General features: G+C 44.4%; 1 protein-coding gene across 3 annotated transcripts in view; it reads right to left on the reverse strand.

The window, feature by feature from the left end:
• pcm1 (pericentriolar material 1) overlaps positions 1–19,987 on the reverse strand; it is a 43,793-nt gene that overhangs the window by 19,261 nt on the left and 4,545 nt on the right. For 2 of the 3 annotated variants that reach the window (XM_080721177.1, XM_080721175.1), the window contains exons 4-22: positions 18,054–18,380; positions 16,620–16,790; positions 15,931–16,050; positions 15,154–15,343; positions 14,705–14,814; positions 14,023–14,332; positions 13,740–13,887; positions 13,225–13,437; positions 12,435–12,613; positions 11,460–11,701; positions 10,080–10,219; positions 9,862–9,991; positions 9,122–9,295; positions 8,244–8,425; positions 6,454–6,657; positions 4,911–5,190; positions 3,814–3,959; positions 3,196–3,413; positions 2,110–2,326 (exon numbers count right to left, since the gene is read on the reverse strand). In XM_080721177.1, coding sequence (XP_080577303.1) covers positions 2,110–2,326; positions 3,196–3,413; positions 3,814–3,959; positions 4,911–5,190; positions 6,454–6,657; positions 8,244–8,425; positions 9,122–9,295; positions 9,862–9,991; positions 10,080–10,219; positions 11,460–11,701; positions 12,435–12,613; positions 13,225–13,437; positions 13,740–13,887; positions 14,023–14,332; positions 14,705–14,814; positions 15,154–15,343; positions 15,931–16,050; positions 16,620–16,790; positions 18,054–18,380 — 3,701 coding nt within the window. The remainder of the gene's footprint in view (positions 1–2,109; positions 2,327–3,195; positions 3,414–3,813; positions 3,960–4,910; positions 5,191–6,453; positions 6,658–8,243; positions 8,426–9,121; positions 9,296–9,861; positions 9,992–10,079; positions 10,220–11,459; positions 11,702–12,434; positions 12,614–13,224; positions 13,438–13,739; positions 13,888–14,022; positions 14,333–14,704; positions 14,815–15,153; positions 15,344–15,930; positions 16,051–16,619; positions 16,791–18,053; positions 18,381–19,987) is intronic. The other variant, XM_080721176.1, reaches the window with a different exon arrangement.

Below are 19,987 nucleotides of genomic sequence, written 5' to 3' on the forward strand. Positions count from 1 at the left end.
TGTGGATCACTAGCATCCTTTAAAATTGCCCTGAAAAATCACTTACAGGCAGCAGCCGTTCGCAACTGGTAAAAAACTAACCTAGCCCAACCCTACCCTCCCCTGCCCCTTCTTTGTATATACTGTTTGTTTAGACTTACTGTTTTCTTTTTGTTTTTCTTTACATATCTACTGCATAGTACTGTGTTCTATTTGTCTGTCATTCAATGTTATATGAGATACTTAAATGGTTTCCAGTGGAAATAAGCTTAGTCTTTTCATGGATCTCCTTTTAGTAGACCTTGTACCAGTGAACTGTACCGTCATGAAACTGTACCTTTTCCTATGCAAACTTCTAATAAAGTCTTCAATCAATCAATCAATCAATCAATCAAACACGTTCAGAGATTTTCACTAACCTTTGAACATTCATTGAAAGAAGAAAAACTCTCTCTAAGGGCCCACTAGCCTGGTTAATAAACCAGACCGCACAACACCACCCCCTAGCGACACGCGGTGAGGAATTAGTATGAGCAACGCCAGGCTAAGGGCCCACTACATCTACTGACATAATGTACTTTTTTGCTGGTTGTTTCCTTTGTGTTTAGATGAGCTGCATTCATGACGGTCTTTAACTCATCACTACACATTTTGCTTGTAATCTTTAAGTGCTGCTGTCGAGTGAAGACCATAGACTGTATAAAAGATATGGACAAAGAAGCCATTGGTTTCTATGCAGCGCAAATGACACAATATGGGTCCTTGGCATGGGTGTTGCCATCATAGATTGAAATGCAACCAGAGGAGGCTATTGGCTGTCAACGGTCACGTGCAACCGCAGGGATACATGGGAGAATGTGGTCGGAGCCTCCCGGAATACAGCACACGAAGAACAACACAGCCGGCTGGTATCAGTTTAGTTGGCCACGCCCCCCGCAACTTTATCATCAATTTTAACATAAATGGGACCTTATTTTCACAAAACGCATATCATCGTGATTGAAAGGCAATTTTTAAAAAATATTCTTGACCGCAGGGAAAAAAGCGATTACCCGCAAATGGCTACAAGCCGAACCACCCAATATAACAGAATGGTTCCAAATAATGTCTGAGATTTTTGAAATGGAAAGGATGACTGCTAACTTGAGGATGAAAAGGGATGCCTTCGAGGCCAAATGGGAGAAGTGGATAAGACAAGAAAATCAGGAGGAATAAGAAATATTGCTCTTACTCAAAGATTACTTATGGTTGACCATAGAAAGATGATTGGCCCATGACATTCAAGCGATTGCATACACAATTAGCTGTTCTGATTCATACCTTACCAATAGAACATTTTAGTACAATACATAATTCTGATTTATTATACATGGAAAAAGGATAGACCTAGGAGAAAGGACAAAAAGGGTCTACTCTGTTCTATTCTTGTTATTTATCTGTGCTTATTTTTCTATTTTCTTTTTGCAATGTACCTACATACCATTGATTTTATTTTAATATTTGTCGTAATTTTTATATTTCATGAAAAAATGGAAGGAAAAAAAAAGGCAAAACAATATCTCGCTTTATTCTGATCGTACTGCTTTCTTTTTTCTTTTTCTTTTTTTTTCTTTTTTTTAACCCTTTCTTTTAATGTACCTTGCTTATCTTTATAAGAAATGTGCTACTATATCCCACAGTATATTTTTACAGCAGGACAGTAAAGAACACCTAGACCTCTTTCTACCATTATATGATGTTCGGCAGCCCTATATGTTGTTAATTTATTGCTATTTTATTTTATTTTGTTTTGTGTTCGATATATGTGTGTCACTGTTTGTTTAATGTCCTTTAACTTTGTACTTGTCAAATAAAAAAATTTAAGTGAAAAAAAAAAAAGAAAGGCAATTTTTAACTAGCGATAGGAACCATAAAGTATTCATGAAAATGTTAATTAAGGTTAGAACACGAAAGGGGAAAATTAATGGGATCCAATGGAGAACAATTCTTTTTGCAAACGGCCAGGGGGAAAACAGCGCAACCAGCGGCCAATCATAGGAAGTTTTAGTTCCGTATTGGGCTCATTTTAAATCGGCGGAACTCTCCCCCTGTTGAAGACAAATGAAAGGCAGACTAAACAGGCGTACACACCGTGCAAATGTGGCAGAGTTGAGAGGAGAGCGCTGCACCGGCGGAGGGAAGCTCATGTACTCTGTCTTGACAGAGGTGTTGTGATCTAGCTGCTGCTGCTGCTGCTGCTGCTGCTGAGAATGATGGGGGTGAAGTTGCTGCTGGTCGGGGCTGCTTTGAGCTGCAGAAGCTTGACCAAAGTCTCCCACCACGGGGAACAGAGGGTTGAAGTTAAAGCCTACAGGGAGAGAGTTTGAGGAGAGAAAGTGAGTGAGAGGCAGCCAGAGAAAAAGAGAAGCGAAGCAAAGATAAGAGAACAGTGTTAATGGTCCATGTTTAAGTAAAAACCACCCTTCAAGTAGTAATTCACTATGACTCGTCTCACCCGAGCCTTCACAGTTGGGCAAGGTCAATGGCTTTCCCACAGAAAATAAATGTGTGTGCTGGTGTAACTTCATCCAAATTCAATTAATTCCAATTTCACAGCAGAGCAGAGGCTGAAAGATCGGACGGCAGACTCAGCATTTTAATTCTTCGGCATGGAAGAGAGAGCTCAAATCCCTGTGCGGACTCGGACTCCCAGTGCTCAGTGTCTGTGAGACACGATACACAATCTGAGACACACTACTAGTACACAATCTGTCAGCAGGTGGCACTAGATTAGATGAATGTGTGCTGCTCAAGGAAACCTGCTATTATTCAGACCATCTATACTGGCACTAACAGCTAGTATGTGGCTAATATATCGTCACTGTCGGGCAGAAACCTTGTATCTCCAAGTTTCAAATTTGATGTTTTTTTTTCCGAAAATCAAAGCCCTACATTATCATACATAAGTGTCGCACAAAAGTAGTGAAAATAGCAGATCTCGCTTGTAGATCGGCTATTTTCACTATTTTAAATCATTTTTTAAAATAACAAAAAAGGAAGGTTTAGGACATACAAGGTTTCCTCCCGACAACAACGATATATACTGTACATAAACTACAAGTCTGTTTAAGTAAATAAACATACACACAACAGCCTGTGTGTGTGTGTGTGTGTGTGTGTGTGTGTGTGTGTGTGTGTGTGCGTGTGCGTGTGCGTGTGTGTGTGTGTGTGTCGTACTGGGAGGCAGCGGGGAGAAGGCGGACGCTGACAGGCCTGGCAGGTTGGCGTAGGCGTTGGCTGAGGGGAGGAAGCCGGAGGAGACGGGCAGGTAGAGGCTGGGGGACAGTGGCGGACGGGAAGAGCTGGAGTCCTGGGAGGAAGAGGCCTGCTGAGCTGCTGAGGGCGACGGGAGCTTCTGTTGGTGCTGGAGGAGCTCATTCAGGACTTGCTTCAGCCTGGGACGGCCGACAGGACAATCAAACAAATGGACCAGTGTATGCAACATACGGCAATAGTACTTTTGTGTAAGGACTAGTTGTACCAGAAAACTACTTTGCTATAGCGTTTGAGAGGAGTGAATAAAATACATATAGAACTTGTTCAGAATACTTTAAGACAGTAATAAGTCATTATTATATTGATCAGATTGTCGTGATCAATTAATATCCATATTGGGTTTTGTAAGTTCCACTTTAACACTATATTTTATGGCTTGAGTCTGTGTGTGTCTGCGGCTATTCTCATAAACCACTGGACCAATCAGCCCCACATTCACTGACATCAACGTAACCTCAGAGATTCACAAGGAAGCTACGCTTTAATAGACCCCGTCTTGTTTTTATTTAGGCTTGTTACCTCTGCACGTTGTTCTGCTGCCAGGCCAGCTGGGTGTAACACTGGTTGAGCTGATGCATGATCAGGTGGACGTGGGGGGATGACATGTTGTTGGGTAAGGTCCTGTGCTGGCCCGCCAACAGGCTCTGCAGCATGTAGGACAGTGTCTAGACGGAGGGAGAGAGGGGAGACACAGCATCATCTACTGTACAGTGGCAGAGTGCAAACAATAAGAAGTGCAACTATCAATTATTAGAATATTATTATTTTATATGTTTAAATAAATAAAAAATTACCTATTTTAAACTTTTCTACAAGCTTGGGTACTTCCCACCCAAAATAGGGACAGATTACTAATAGGTTATTTTAATAAATGATCGATTATTATTTTGCATTATCATTAAAATCGATTAGTTTGATTAACTGTTGAACCCCTACAAACAATGCACCCTGAATGCAATCTGAAAGTGCTCCTGACATCATTACACTTATATAAACTTAACACATTTAGGCCTAACCTATAGTTAGGCCCAAATCAGAAATTAGCCTACAAAAACAAATATGTTGATACATACTGTACATGTACTGTAAGCCCCTCCCATACACTAAAATGTGTACCCGGCCTGAATGGGTTAAAATCATTCAGCCCTATTGTAGGAATAACTCTCTTATTAATCGGGCCGAGATCTTTTGGTGCACAACACCAGCACGCAACTAAGCATAAATCAGGCTTGAAATATTTTATTTTCTACACTGAGCTGAAATGAACGTCCACCCGGTTCCTATCTAGCTGGCATTTAAGATGGGGCACATTCCATTGTGAATTCAATAACAGCTGCACGTCCTAGTGGATTTCTACATGGAAACATATATCAATGTATGCAGAGTGATTCTGTGTGTGTGTGTGTGCGTGTGTGTGTGTGTGTGTGTGTGTGTGTGTGTGTGTGTGTGTGTGTGTGTGTGTGTGTGTGTGTGTGTGTGTGTGTGTGTGTGTCGGTGTGTCGGTGTGTGTCGGTGTGTGTCTGTGTGATGGGGTATCATGGGGATACCAACTGAGTAGCGGTAATCAACCTTGTGTCTGATGCTTCTGATGGGTGTGTGGTTCCTGGTAAACCCACCTGCTGGTCCTGCAGGAGTGTCTGACACATGCTGGTGCTGAAGTCCAACTGCCTCTGCAGATGGCTGACCTGCTCCTGCCAGTGGGGCTGGGGACCCTCGGTGAAGGACAGCTCCGAGGCCCAGCGCAGGTTCTCCTGGCGCGGCGTGCCCCCCGACTGGGCCCCAGGCCCAGACTGGGTCGCACTCCTGTTCTGTTGCTCCTGTTTGGTCCTCGACTTGGAACGCTCAGAGGACTTATGACTGGCCTCTCCTGCGAAAGCTGCAGGAGGCTTCAGGTTGCTGGAGAGACAATCATCATAGCTTTTTTAGTTTGTGGAAAAACTGTGATGAAACAATGATACAAGAAAAACACCAAAAGAACAGAAAAGCATCAGTAGTGTTTTGAAACTGAGATAAATATCTCACCTTTACCACAGACAAAGACATATCAAAACAAAACTATTTAACTACTACTAAACAACATTTTATTAGTTCATACTGACAGCAGTTACTAACGCACATTTGAAAGGCCGCACATTTGAAAGGCAAACGACAAATCTGACAGATACATCTTGATCAAATGACTATATAGTGTGTACCGATTTGCATGAGTTTTGGACAAAATCGGTAGGAGTAAATGCAAAACGTGTTTTGAAGAAAACACAAAATGTCACCCAATTTTGCAATCATATGGGTCGTGTCATGAGCCAAGGAATCCATGGAAAAAATAAGTTTCATTGTACAACCTGCAGTTCAACAGTTATAGGCCAAAATGTGAATTGTCCCGTTATATAATATTTGTGATAGAGATTCTTCCTTGTCTACTAAGGGTCTGTGTACAAAGTGTCACACCGATCAGTCCAGCGGTGCCGGAGACTAGCTGTTTACAGACGGACAAACGTAGATAGACGGACCACCATTTGATGAGATTTATTCTCTCAAGACCCAAAACTTATAACATTTTGTGTTTGTCCACAGTTCCATGCTGTACCATAGGAGGGATAACAGGCCAACTAAATAACAATTCTTCTACATTCTCTAATTGTGTAGACATTTTGTAAATTAGGTAATGCAGAGGTTTAACAATAATGTAACTCTTGAGAGCGTAAAATGAAACCAAATGGACCTGTACAGGGTTCATTTTACTCTCTCAAGAGTTAAAGATCTATAAAGGGTCCATTTTGGTTCCCAACTCGCCATCATTTAGCCAGGGACCACCTCTGGAACCCCCCCCCCCCCCCCCAAGGACCACTGGTTAGGGCTGTCACGATTATGACATTTTACATGACGATTATTTGTCACTCAAATAATTGCGATTAACGATTTAATTGTGTTTTTGTCGTTGACAATTACATTTCTGTTTGGCTTTTAGGCATTGAAGTTACACATGGTAGATATAACACATAAGCTAAATATACAAAGAAATTACTTGACATATTTGACAACTTATACTTAAAAAAGAACATTGATAGTGGAAATAGCCGATCTACAATCTACATTATGTAATAATTGTGACAGCCCTACCACTGGTTGACAACCACCGCTTTAGTGGATCAAACAGACCTTGTGTGGTTCTTCCTGCTGCTGAAGGAGCGCTGCTTCCTGCTAGAGGAGTAGAGGTGGAGGTCGCAGCTTGAGCTGCTCTCTGCCCCTCTGTCCTCTTCCTCATCCTCCTCCTCTCCGCCCAGCTCTGACGGGTAGCCGTTCTCATCCTCATCATCCTCATCAAGGTGACAGGGAGTAGAACCCCCCCAGGTAGCCATGGTCCTGACAAAACACACACCAAAACACCAATAAATTCCACTGATGTCTGACCTGGGCAGTGTCCATCTATCTAGATATTTCAGGAATAAAATATATAAGTGTATGTGTATGTACGTACAGTATGTCCATGTGTGTCAGTGCTAGGGTTGGAGGCGGTAACCGCCGTACCGCGGTATACTGAAGTCTACCGCGGTGTCAGTGTGCTTACCGCGGTAAAAAGACAAAAAAAAGGTCTATTTTTTATTGGAAAACAAGCGCGTTTTAAAACGGGGGAGAAGCGAGGACCGCATGCGCTCCATGCCGCTCTGCTCTGGGCCGTGTACCACATGTTTGGAAGCGACACTCAGACACAGACCTGCACACAGTGCACAGGGCAGGAGAGTACGGAGCACAACTCTATGACGGAGCAGCATAAACTTTCTCTGTAATCCACTCGACACAAGGATGTTAATACATATCTTGTGTTGTGGCATATCTTTTTTTATTCATACGGATTACTGGCGGAGCGCGGGCCGCGTGGACTAAAACCGAAAATGAAACTATTTTACTTTTTCCACCAGATTACTGCCAGATCCGCTGTGCTGTACGGAGAAGTATAACTCGGGCAGTCAGGCTGTGGAGAGGCGACTTTTGGGAAGATGATTGCAATATTTTGGCTTATCGCCGAACCTTAATTAATAGATACGGGGGTGCGGTAATTACCGCAGTACCGGCGGTAAATGGGAAGACAGTAATCGCGGTAACAAAATGTCGATACCGACCCAGGCCTAGTCAGTGCGTGTGTATTTTTCCTCTGTATGCCCAAATATGGAGAATTGGAGTTGCAACCAAATATATAGATGGCTGTACTGTTTCTTAAATTTTGATCCCTTGATTTTGTAACACATTTGTCACCCAGTGTCAATTATCTAATGTCATCCTGGGCTCCCTCTGCAAACCTGGGGAGACAACGGACTGAACTCATGCTTCCTTCTATACATGAGGTTGGACGTAGCGTGTGGAAGGAACACATTATTCCAACCAGTTCCTTTCCCCTCCATCAGGGGCCCTGGCTGGCCAGGGTGAGATGTTGGTTAATATTTAACCAATGTTAAATATTAAGTTAAAAGCTTTTTTATTTAATTGGTTTATAACACGATGAATAATAAAAAAGGCAGTGGTAACTCAACCTGGACAAACTGTTTTTAACAATGTCTCCAGGCCATTGCAGAGTTAACCAGTGAACTTAAGAGCTTTATCCTGATCCTTGGGCCAATGTCTGGCCAAAAGCGGAATGTGCCATATAACCGGAATTTTCAATGTTCTCTTTGTTACTTTGTTGACAAAAAGAAACAAAAAAGACTTTGATCCTAAGATGCTATCCTTTATAAGATTGTATGGTCCCTTCCAACTATACAACAGAAAAACCACAACGCGCCCTGGAATAGTGTACCGTAATAAAAACTAAAAGCAAAAGTGTAACAACTGACTTGCCCACATAGAGGCAGAATCAAAGTAAAGCAACAGTTGCAGCAGCAACGACAGGCATGTGAGCATCTTGTCATCTAAAGACAAATCAACGGACTGACTGCATCTGGTTGGTCTCTCACCTCTCGTCCCTGCTGAGGGCCAGTGAGCCGGCCAGTAGTCCCTCAGAGTCATCCAGCCTGTAGGAGGAGTCGGGGAGGCCACTGCGTCTCTGGTGTTCAGCCATCAGGGACTCCAGGTGCTTCCTGCGCTGACGTAACTCCTCCCGCAGGATCTGGTGGCGACGCATCTCAGACCACAACTGCTGGGAACCCACAGGACATTAAACAAAAATGAACATCTTTGAACAGGGTGTTTGTCACTGAGCTCTAACAGTTCAGAAGTAGGGTTGCAACGGTATGAGATTTCTAACACCGAAAACCGTGTCAACGCCGCGGTTATCGGTAACACCGTTTCAACCACCATTGCGTGTCTTGTCGTCTTGTGAGCACTCAGTAGCAGCCAATGCTACCTCAAGCTACAACAACAACAACAACCATCCGACCATATAAAACATTCGGCTTTGTAACAAAGCAACAACACTGTTAGGTCCCTCTTACATCTAAAAACTTTGAAAAGATTTCTCAGTCGTAATAAAGTCGAGGCGCGCTCCGTTAAATGTGAGGTAGTGCTCCCGGCCTCCCGCGATTGAGAACCGAATCCCATCATTCATTTAAAATAGCTGTTCAAAAGAGTGGAATCGTTGGAGAACGTCACATCTCTACTGCGCTCCTCGGGGCAGAGAAGAGCAGCGGCTGCGTTTTCTTTTTATTTAACGGTGTTATCGGTGCGCAAGTAAAGTACTCTGTGTTGTGCTCCACACCGGTAACACTGAGTATCGCTGCAACCCTATTCAGAAGTACAAAAATACAAAGATCCAAGTAGAGATCCTACTTGTGTGTTAAGTTCTCTCTTTTAAGAGCATAACTCATTTGTTTGTTGCACAGGGAAGCTGGATCACCTCGTTGTCAGTGACTGAAGTGTTGGCAGCCTCTGCAGCGGTGGCTTTGAGCACAGCAGAATTGGGTTTCTGTCCAGAGGAGGGGCAGAAGGCCTGTGGAGCAGCAGGTGTGGAGGCGGCTCCTGGGAGCTTCCTCAGCAGGCCAGGCTGACTCATGGTGCTCGACATGGAGGACTGGGAACCAGAGACACACACACAGTTGGACAACAGAGCGTTAAGTAGCTAAGGCCAAGGAAATAAACAGACTACAGCCAATGTTGTATACTGTACATACTAGTCCATAGTATACTGCAGTGGTTCTCAGATTATTAACTTAATGTACAACATTGTTTTCTCAATCAACTGTAAACAAACCAACATACAGTTTAAGTTTATAGAGGGTATCTGCACATTTCTAAAGTGACTTTTTAATACCTCTAAAATGACAAATTATACATTGGCCAAATTGGCAAATATTAGAGGCAGAAATAGTGAAAATAGCAGATCTACATGCTCATGCGTTGTGACCATGTAGATCTGCTATTTTCACAATAGAACCGTGTCATACAAAATGTAATGCCTCAACTCTTAGTGCTCGTCAGGGTGGGGGGGGGTCCCCAGTTAAAATATGATTATTTTGGGTGTCGCGGCCTGAAAAGGTTGAGAACCACTGGTATACTGCACATTTAAATAAGTGTATGTAGACTTCTATCCGTGTGTGTGTGTGTGTGTGTGTGTGTGTGTGTGTGTGTGCGTGTTACCTGGAGGTCTGGGCAGGCCCAGTGCAGGTCCTGAATCTTTCCCTGGATCTCCATCAGTCTGTGGCGGTCCTCGTGAAGCTGCTTCAGCTCCTGCTGCTGCTGGCGCAGCTTCTCCTCGTACAGCTTCTCCCTGAAAGCCCCACAACACATTTCTATGGAAAGAGCATAGGTTGAGAGATGCCATCTAATCAAACAGTCAAGTGAACCGAACAGACTACCTGGCCTTGTCAGACAGAGTTAGGCGTCTGGGAGTGTCTCCGTCCCTAGGCCCGCCCCCTACAGCTCCTCTGGTGTTATTGGGCTGCTGGTGGTGATGAGCCTCGTCCTCGTTGGCTGTGGTGCCGTCCGTGTCATCGCTCTGGTGGGGGGAGCAGAGTGTGTTGTCCTTTTAGCTAAAGAGCTATATTTTTCGTGCATGCCTTACTCCTTTATACATAAACTTCTTTGCCTTTACAAAATAGTAAACAATTGCAAAAGAGTTTAGGGATAAGGGGTAAGGCATGGAAGAAAATAGAGCTCTAAATGTCTTACTGCACCTCTCTGCACATTACATTTATGACTAACAGTATTCAGAATATTCAAACCCAGAGTTGGCGTGAGGCAGGGGGCACGGCAGCAGACCGCATAGAACTGTTCCCAAACCTTTTAGCTCAAGATTCAAAAGAGAGTTGCCCGGAACCCAAACTAGTGAAAATATCAGATTTACATGCTCACAAGGCGTCACTTTGTGCCACGATCTGAGCTTGTAGATCTGCAATTTTAACTACTTCTTAAACTTTCTTTTAACACATCGGCTGCCCAAAAGGTGGCGCCAGAGCCCCAGCTAAGTGCCCAAAGCCACCTCCATAGAAGAAGGCCCTGTTGCGTCAATGCATGCGTCATGACGTCACTTGGTCACATGAGCGCAGACAGGATGTTATTGTGTAACTTACTGTATGGGCCAGTGTTGATCATAGCTGTTAATTGCCGATCAAAATTTGGACAGTATTGGACAGTATCTCTGTAGCCATTAAACGAAACGGGTTTCTTACATTGATGCCCCTACATCATGCAAGCACCAGTTAAAGTTACTTTCCATCCCTCATATACTGTGTGCACCCCATAACCCACACACTGCACATCATTTTGGAGCTCATATCTTTGAACGGGTAAGGGCTAGTAAAACAAACATCAGAGATAAAGGGCGTTAAAGATGGGGAAATGCATTGGAGTATACGGAGAAAAACGGCCGTGCGATGCTCTCAGCGTCGACTCGAAGCGACTAGCGGCTAATGGGCTACATCCAGGCGCAGCCCCAACGTAACGGTGAGATTTAAAGTTAATACTGTAAATACAGTAAACACGTCAACGCGTCGACTCGTGGGCCTCCAGAGACATCAAAGAGATTGGCGTGTAGACACCTCGTGGGCACCCGCTGAGTTAATGTGGAAATTAGATTAACATTTTTCTTAAATACTTTTGAAAATGTGTTTGAAGAATTGTTTTCGATTGATGAGAAGTTGTGATAAATTTTGTTTAAACCTTTTTTTTTATCTTTATGAAATAACATAACCCCACTGTTTGAGAAGCCACAGGCACCGCCTTCCAGTCTGTCTCACCTGCACCATGGCCACCAGCTCCTGCAGCTGACGGAGCTTCTGCTTGGCCGTGTGCAGACGATGGACCTTGTGGGCGAAGGCCGCGTCGTCTCCCAGGCTGCTCCTGCGGCTGGACCCCGAGCCCTCGCTGTCCCTGCCCGCCGCCCGGCCCCCCTCCTCGTTCTCCAGGACGTCCTCGTCCTCCTCGTCCTCGTTGTCATCCTTGGCCTGGTTGTAGGGGCTGTCCCGGTTGTACTGGCACTCTGGGTGAGGTAAGGCAGCCACGGAGGAAATGTTAGGAAGTATGGGGGGGTTGGTTAAAACAGGAACCCCAGCCATACCTATAGGCCATATTCACAAGACAGCCATCTTGCCTTTAAGTTAATGAAATGCCAACCACGTTTTCAAAGCAAAATGCCAACATGGCCGGTGTGTGAATTTGGTCTATTCTGGGGGGCAAAGCTACAAGCTCAAAACGCGCAGAAATTCAGCGCGTTTTAACTAACTTGTAGATCGGCTATTTTTGGATGATTCGAGTCTGTTTCTCTAATACTACTATAGAGGGTTTAACATTAAAACCTGGAAAGCATCTGTGTCATTTTAGATTTATGCTATTTTTGGCTATTCAAAAATAGCAGATATACAAGCTCGTCACTTTTACATCTGCTATTTTTTTATTTTTTTTTGTTGGCTTTTATGCCTTTATTGATAGTATACAGTAGACTGACAGGAAATGGGGAGAGAGAGAGATGGGGAGTGACATGCGGCAAAGGTTGTCCGGATCGGGAATCGAACCGGCGACGCCGCGGCAACCATGCCTATGTGGCGATGCCCATGTGGTATGCGCCCTGACCAGTAGGCCACCGGACGCCCCACATCTGCTATTTTTGAACATGTTTTAAAAATCTGGAAAGATCGTGAGAACTACTGATTCAACAGAAGGTATTTGTAGAATCGGCCTAGGGTTAGGGTTAGGGTGTATGTGACTGTGTGTACCTATGGCTGAGGGGATGTTGAGACTGCGGAGGTTGGCAGCAGATCGGTTGTTGATTTCACACTCGGTGTTCAGTCTGCCGTCTCGGTTATTGGCTCCTCTGCCTCCGGACGCCCTGCTATTGGTCAGACCATTGGTCAGACTGTTCAGGTCGGTCCAGTTCCCACTGTGCTGTGAATTTCTGAACACAAATAGTGGGATTTTAGAAAACACTTCTCAGTGGATTTAATGAAATGTGCGAAAATACAAATAAATACAAATATAACAGTGAGTTTCTGGTAAAACACTGTTCACCCAGTTAATATGTTTGTCCCTTTATGGGAAAACAGCTGCGAGGAATGACATGAAACTTTATGGAAAGGTGACAAAGGTCTCAAGATGTCAAGTTCGGAGATCACAGAAAAGCTAAAAATAAACTTTCAGTAATCAATAGACCAATTTACTTACAACCAGGCTAACTTCAACAACAACAAAATGTTATAATCCCATCCGTTGCTGTCCATAGGGTTCAAAGATTTAGGCAACAAATAAGGAGTCACTTATGGTATTTCATGTGACAAGAGGACCTTTGAATTTGATCGACCTTGTAAAGGTCAAATTCAACGTCATTTGCCTCACTCCAAAGTCACTCCTTTTGATTCGGGTGGATCAGATGTATGTTTCATGTGACATACATTTTATTTCAGGATCAATAAAGAATGTTTCATGTGACATACGTTTTATTACACAATCAACAAAGCTATCAATCAATTGGGGTTTGTTGTGCCTGACACCACTTGTAGTCACACCAACCTGATGTTGGTGATGGGCGGTCGGTTCTCCTGCTCAGAGTCAAACATGGCCTCAAACATGGATCCATCCTCTGTCTCCTGTTCCTCCTCGTCGTCTTCATCATCCTCCTTGATGTTCTCATTGACGGTGTCCACCATCATGTCGGAGGTCTGCTCGTAGTACTGCACCAACTCCCTCAGCTCGTTGAGACGCTTGTGCACCTCCTTCAACTTCCTAGAGAGGGGGAGGGAGGGAGGTGGAGAGAGGGAGGGAGGGAGAGAGAGAGAGATAGAGTGAGAGAGGATTTAGAAAATAACTGATTGCTTTCCTACTGAATGTTCTCCAAGTGTTTGAATTTCCCGTTGACTATTTCAATATACAGTAATGCAAGAAAAACACAAAGCTGAATGCACTGCCCATTTTAAATAAAGAAAAACTATTGCATATAAACAAACACCATGGGTCATAAAGACTGAAATTAATCTGCCTGAGTCCATACAATCCGTTCAGATAGCGGAGTGTTCTGTGCATGTTACCTGAGTTTGTCTGTGGGGTTGGAGGGGTCTTGGTGGGAGAGGGAGGGCTGGAAGGAGGTGGAGACTGTGACTCCATCAGAGCAGATGGTGGAGGGGCGGTCCGATGATGCTCCCATACTGAGGCTGCGCTGGACGGAGACGCCACGGCCTGAGGGAAGGACCACAACAAACACATTCATTCACTGCTGATGAGAAAGTCTGCGTGTGCGTTTATAACCAGTTCCATGGATATCTACAGCCTGCAAATCAAATAACACACATCATCTTTAATAGTATCCCTTACATGAGTTGTTATTGAGCGTTTGGTCTCTGAGGGAGTGCAGCTCCTGCAGGATCTTATCCATGGTATGTTTCTTGTCTTGCAGCTCTTGCAGCTTGGTTTTTTTGGCGCTGGCAGCGGCTGAGTCTCCAGAAGCGGCGGCCAGGCCAGGCCCCAATCTGGCTAGGCCAACGTGGGGCCCAGAGGCAGAGTGGAGGAGGGGTCTGTGTGGAGGGGGCCCAGACGGCTGCGGGGGCCTGGACCGGCACACTTCTCTGGAGAGAGACAGGCTCTCTGCCTGCCGACGGTTGTCTGGGACTGGGACTGCCTTAGTCTGTTGTGAACGAGAATAATTGCTTAACCTTAGGGGAGAACTTGATTTGGTCTTTTGTTAACTCAAGAGCACTTAGGTAGTCTGTTGACATTATAGTACATAGACTGGATACTGATGCACAACAAAGGAAAACAATGGCCATTTATATTTGAACTTGTTGCCTAGCATTTGTGTTGCGATGAATGTTGTCAGAGACAATCTGAGCTCAGAAGAATTGTTCAGGGCAGTATGTTGACATAGATGCCAGGACACGATATTAACCCATTTAGGCCTAGAATTGTTGAATACTGTAACCAGTGAAAAATAGCAGATATACAAGCTCACAGCTGCGAGCTTGTAGATCTGCTATTTTTGAAAAAGAAATGTGTGTACCTGAGAGTCATGTAGCTGGTTGTGGAACCTCTGGATGAGGTCGTTGAGCTCGTCGTTGAGCTCAGAGGTGATGCTCACACCAGACACACTTCCTGTGGTCTCCGTAACAACTGGTACAACAACACAGACAGAACGCAGCTGAACTTTAGGCACAGGTGGTGTTCATGTGGCATCAATTAAAGGGCCGGATAGTTAGCCTAACGTTCTTTGTGAGGAGGTCATGTGAAAACCTGATGTAACTTCTCAATATGTTCTGTGCAGCTCGCTCATTCTGTGTGTCAACCACTAGCAGATGATGAAGTGTATGCGTGTGTGCGTGTGTCTGTCCAAATTAATTATTTACAAACATAATGGATCTGGACTCCATGTAGGCAGATATCAACTGACTGAAATGGGTAGCCGATGTGGACACCCTTGTGTGTGGACCTTTGTGTCCCCCTCCCTCTCACCGGTGTCATCCAGGACGGCGAGAGCCTGCTCTGCACCTTGCTGCATGGCTAGCAGAGCGGCCTGCCGGCCCTGCAGGGCCCTCAGTTGCTCCTGCTGCTCCAGCATCTTCTTCAGCAGCTCGTGCTGCCTGCGCAGGTTCTCCAACTCCTCCTTCTGATCCCCGCGGCCCACCCCGGCACCTCCTCCACCCTACAAGGAGCCAGAGAGGAAGGGTAAAGAGGGACGGTGGGAAGGTACACATACAGTGCAGGCATTAAAAGTATGAAGGGAGGGACAGAGATACACAGATAAAGTTCTTGTTTACTGAAAGCACAGTCAGCTCTTCCATACAGGCACTCAGCAGTTTAGGCTGAACAAGTCAGGTGTCAGGGACAGAAACAGCAAAGTTCCAAACGTGTAGTTATTTCATTTTCTTCATGCCTTTATTGATATGACAGTAGACTAACAGGAACGGGGGGAGAGATGTGGAGTGACACACAGCAAAGGTTGATCGGATCGGGAATCGAACCGGCGACGTCGCCAGGCATCCATGCCTATGTGGTAATGCCTAAGTGGTATGCGCCCGGACCAGTAGGCGCCCCAGTAATTTCATTTTCAATTTCACACCCTTACATTTTGAGTGGTTGTCTAGAAAGGTGACACATGACGTGCAGAGCTTACCCCCTCAAGATCATAAAACAATACAGAATAAGCTGCAGAAAAGCAAGCAGTAAGCTTTGCAGCCGGCGATTCACATAAAAACGTGTATCCCAACAGTAAACAGAGGGAGTACCCACCGTGGCGTTGGAGGTGTCTGAGGAGCGGACCTCGATGTTGAGAGAGGTGCTGTCTGCCAGCGAGCCAGAGCCCACTGCAGAGTCCAGGGTGCCCACGTCGTCTTCCTCGTTCTCTCTAGCCTGGGGAGGTCAGAGACAGGGTCAGCCACAAACTTAAACACAACGCAACGGAGGATACAATAAAAAAAGAAAACATCAGAGATTAATACTGGCACATGCGTGTGTGTGTATCATCATGGGAATACAAACTGAGTGCAGGTACTCGATCCATTATCTACATTGTGACTGATAAAGTGAATTTCGTGTAAGAATTAGACGTGTGTATAAGACATGGGCCTCTGCCTTCAGCTGGAGAAATGAAACAAAGCTACTCCTCTGCGAGAAAAGAGCATGGCGCTTTGTCCTAGTTTTTCCATCAGACAGAACATGACACTCGGCTGCTAAAGTATGTCAGGCCAAAGAGAAAGACGGTCATTAAAAATACATGAACAGGGAGCAGCATCTAAAAACAAAAAGGTTCTACATCGAGGCTAAACGCTTCAAACATCACCTCAATGTCAAATAATGTATACTACAGTATATATAATTTATATCCAATGTCTCGGCGCACAGAATGTAAAACTGACATATCTTAGCAGAGGGGAGGCAGACACAGCAATAGACGAAGAGAAACAGACATTGAGACCGACCAGCATTTTCTGCAGGAAGCGTAGATAGGACTTCTCCTGCTCTTTGAGATGCTCGATGAGGCGGGAGAGACGTTCCACGTTGGCCGGCACATCGTTCTTCTCCAGCAGGTCATCCCTCATGGAGCTGGCCTTCCCAATGTACTCCCTGATCTGAACCAGCTTGCTGACCACCTGATACCGCAACAATAGACAGTGTGAGGGAAGCGAGGGGAGGGTGTGAGGGAGACAGGTGAGCACCAGGTGTGTGCGTGCGTGTGTGTGCGTGTGCGTGTGTGTGTGTGTGTGTGTGTGTGTGTGTGTGTGTGTGTGTGTGTGTGTGTGTGTGTGTGTGCGCGCGCGCGTGCGTGCGTGCGAGTGAGAGAGAGAGACAGAGAGAAGCGAGAGGAGAAATGAAGACTCTTGTTCAGCCCAGTCTGAACAAGGGCAAAGAGTGGAGGAGGAGAGGAGTAGTTGGGCACCAGGGGTGGCATATTTAGAAATTGCCCTAAATACAGGCAGGCAGGCTGGCTGGCTGGCTGGCTACTGCAGTAGCAGCATTGTGGCTCTCTCACAGTTCATCTCTGCTCTAGTTTCTCCAGTGAAGGCTTATAAGACATGGTTTTCACAATATATGTGTTTCACTATTTCTTTCCTAGCTAGATGAACTTAAAACTATGTATGAAAAGAAAACACCAAAGAAATCTAAATCAACTACCGGTAAGTGTTTTGTTTTGGGGTGTTTTGTCCCTAAAACAAAGTAAATTTATTTCAGGATGTTTCACATGTTCTTGCACGGGATCTTATTCACATACGCAAATATGTATGTCACTGACATTTAAAAAGGCTGGTTCATTTTGCTCAGGCTAGAGTCTAACATTTAAATACCTAATTAAACTTACAAGAAAGATTTTCGTTTTAAATGAAATACCTAAAATTATAAAACATGACACCTGGAAGATGAAATGCTTCCCAACTAAGCAATCAAATAATATTCCCATAACAACAACTGCATAAATTAATCTACCTGCTGGGCCAATAAGAGCAGTGAACACATAAGTAAATAGGAATCTGTTTCTGATCCAATCAAGCATTCAGTGTGGAATAAATATTACATGTACTGTATACGCTGAATATGAATGGATAATATGAATGAGCAAATCCAATGAACTTTGATGTGATTAATTAAAATCGAGCACATCAAGCACAAGCAGAGTCAATGAACAAATACATTATTTGATTAAAGACCCTGTTTTTGTGTGTGTTTACAGAGGCTTTGGACCAGGACTGAACCTTGTCCCTTCACTTGTTTTATTCACAGTGTGTGCCTTGAGAACAAGACCCCATTGTCTTACTTTACCAGGGACTCACAAATAAGCCAGTGGGTGACCGGTCATGAGACCAGTCCAGAACAAGGACAGGTTTGAAACCTAACTCCGGTAGAAACCTCCATGTTACCTGGCTGCTGTCGACGTTCGGCTCTTCTCTTCCAAAGTGTGCCAGTGGCCCTCTCACTGATAAGCCGCGTCCTAGGCCGGGAGAGTCCTTGCTGGGAAGGACTGGTGTTAGTGTTAATGTGTCCCTGTGCCCCAGGCTCTGCTTCTTGGCTTCCTTGTAGATAGCTGGGGTGGCCGGGGCAGAGGAGGAAGGGGGGAGCGAGTCCTTGCTTTTGTTGGTGTTGACGTGCAGCGGGAGGAAGTTGAAGGGTTTCTTGTTCTCGCCGCCCAGCTGCCGCTGGTTGTTGGCAGCCGTGGCGCGGCCCTGCGAGTCACTGCCGATGCTCCTCTGAGGCAGCAGGGAGACAGGAGGCAGATGGATGCTTATTAACTCAGCAGAATAAGTTAAACAAAAGCACTCGTGATTTGGGGAAACATTACAAGATTGTACTTCTGGTATGTCAAAGTTTTAAAAATCCTAAATATCTATATTTTTTTCAAAGGTTTCAATATAAAAAAATCAAAATAAATCAAGATGTGCTGAATATTAGGAGCAGTGAGTGCCATTAGTACAGCGCTTCATGGAGCAGTAAGAGTTTAAGTGTCTTGCTCAGGGACACTTCGACACATGGACCAGGGCTAGGGCACAAACCTTCTGTATCCTAGACAGCCCCTCAAGTCTCTTCCCACTCAGCTATAGCCGCCACTAATAGTCATGAGCTCGGGAGATGATACTGTAACAAATAATGTTTGTTTTTATCTTTTATATTTTATTGGGATGTATGATGTCAGGACAGGGATGATATGACACTTCCCAATGTTCTTGAAAACCATTGCTAAATCGTCACTGCAGTTAACGAGGAAAAGGGCACTAAAATAAAATAGGGTTAGCTAGCCCGGGGGTTCTGGGCTCTATTTTCGTCCATGCCTTACCCCTTATCCCTAAACTCTTTTGCCATTTTTACTGTTTTGAAAAACATTTTTTCTATTCCAAATATTTCTACGAGCTCACAACGTGCCGATGTAGATCAGCTATTAGAAGTATTTTAAAATGTTTTTCAAAATAGGAAAAAAGGTTTAGGGCTTCCAACGTAAAAAAGACCGTAAACGGTCTTATTTGGGATGTTCCTTTTAGGCAGGGTGTTTAACTGTGCTTGTACTGTACTACATTCCAATTGTATTGACTATACTTGTACTGTTCTTCATTTTCGTCTAAAAAAATAATCAATCAATCAATCACAAGGGGATAAGGGGTAAGGCATGGACCAAAATACTGTATGGCTCACTGTCTAGCTCGCACCAAGTGGTTTCGGTTTTAATTCTCATCCACACACACACAATACTGATTGATAGGGAAGCATTATAGCAGCATTATAGCAGTGTGCAAGCCTTACCGAAGGCCATAAAGGAGTGTGGATCACTAGCATCCTTTAAAATTGCCCTGAAAAACCACTTACAGGCAGCAGCCGTTCGCAACTGGTAAAAAAAACGAACCTAGCCCAACCCTACCCTCCCCTGCCCCTTCTTTGTATATACTTACTTACTTACTGTTTAGACTCTTTTTTTTGTTCTCTCATTTTTCTTTTCTTTACATATCTACTGCATAGTACTGTGTTCTATTCGTCTGTCATTCAATGTTATATGAGATACTTAAATGGTTTCCTGTGGAAATAAGCTTAGTCTTTTCATGGATCTCCTTTTAGTAGACCTTGTACCAGTGAACTGTACCGTCATGAAACTGTACCTTTTCCTATGCAAACTTCTAATAAAGTCTTCAATCAATCAATCAATCAATGCAGACTTTCTTTCTTTTAGTAGTCTTTCCTCTGTTCAGCACCTGAACCATTGTATGGATGACTGTGCATGTTCTATTTCTTCTGATCAATTCAGGCCAGGGTTCTGCCATGATGACATGAGACTGTCCTGTAAGTAAGAGGTCTCATGTTAAAACCCTGA

This window comes from Nannobrachium achirus, assembly GCF_963921795.1.
Source record: "Nannobrachium achirus genome assembly, chromosome: 3".
NCBI classification, from domain to species: Eukaryota; Metazoa; Chordata; class Actinopteri; order Myctophiformes; family Myctophidae; genus Nannobrachium; species Nannobrachium achirus.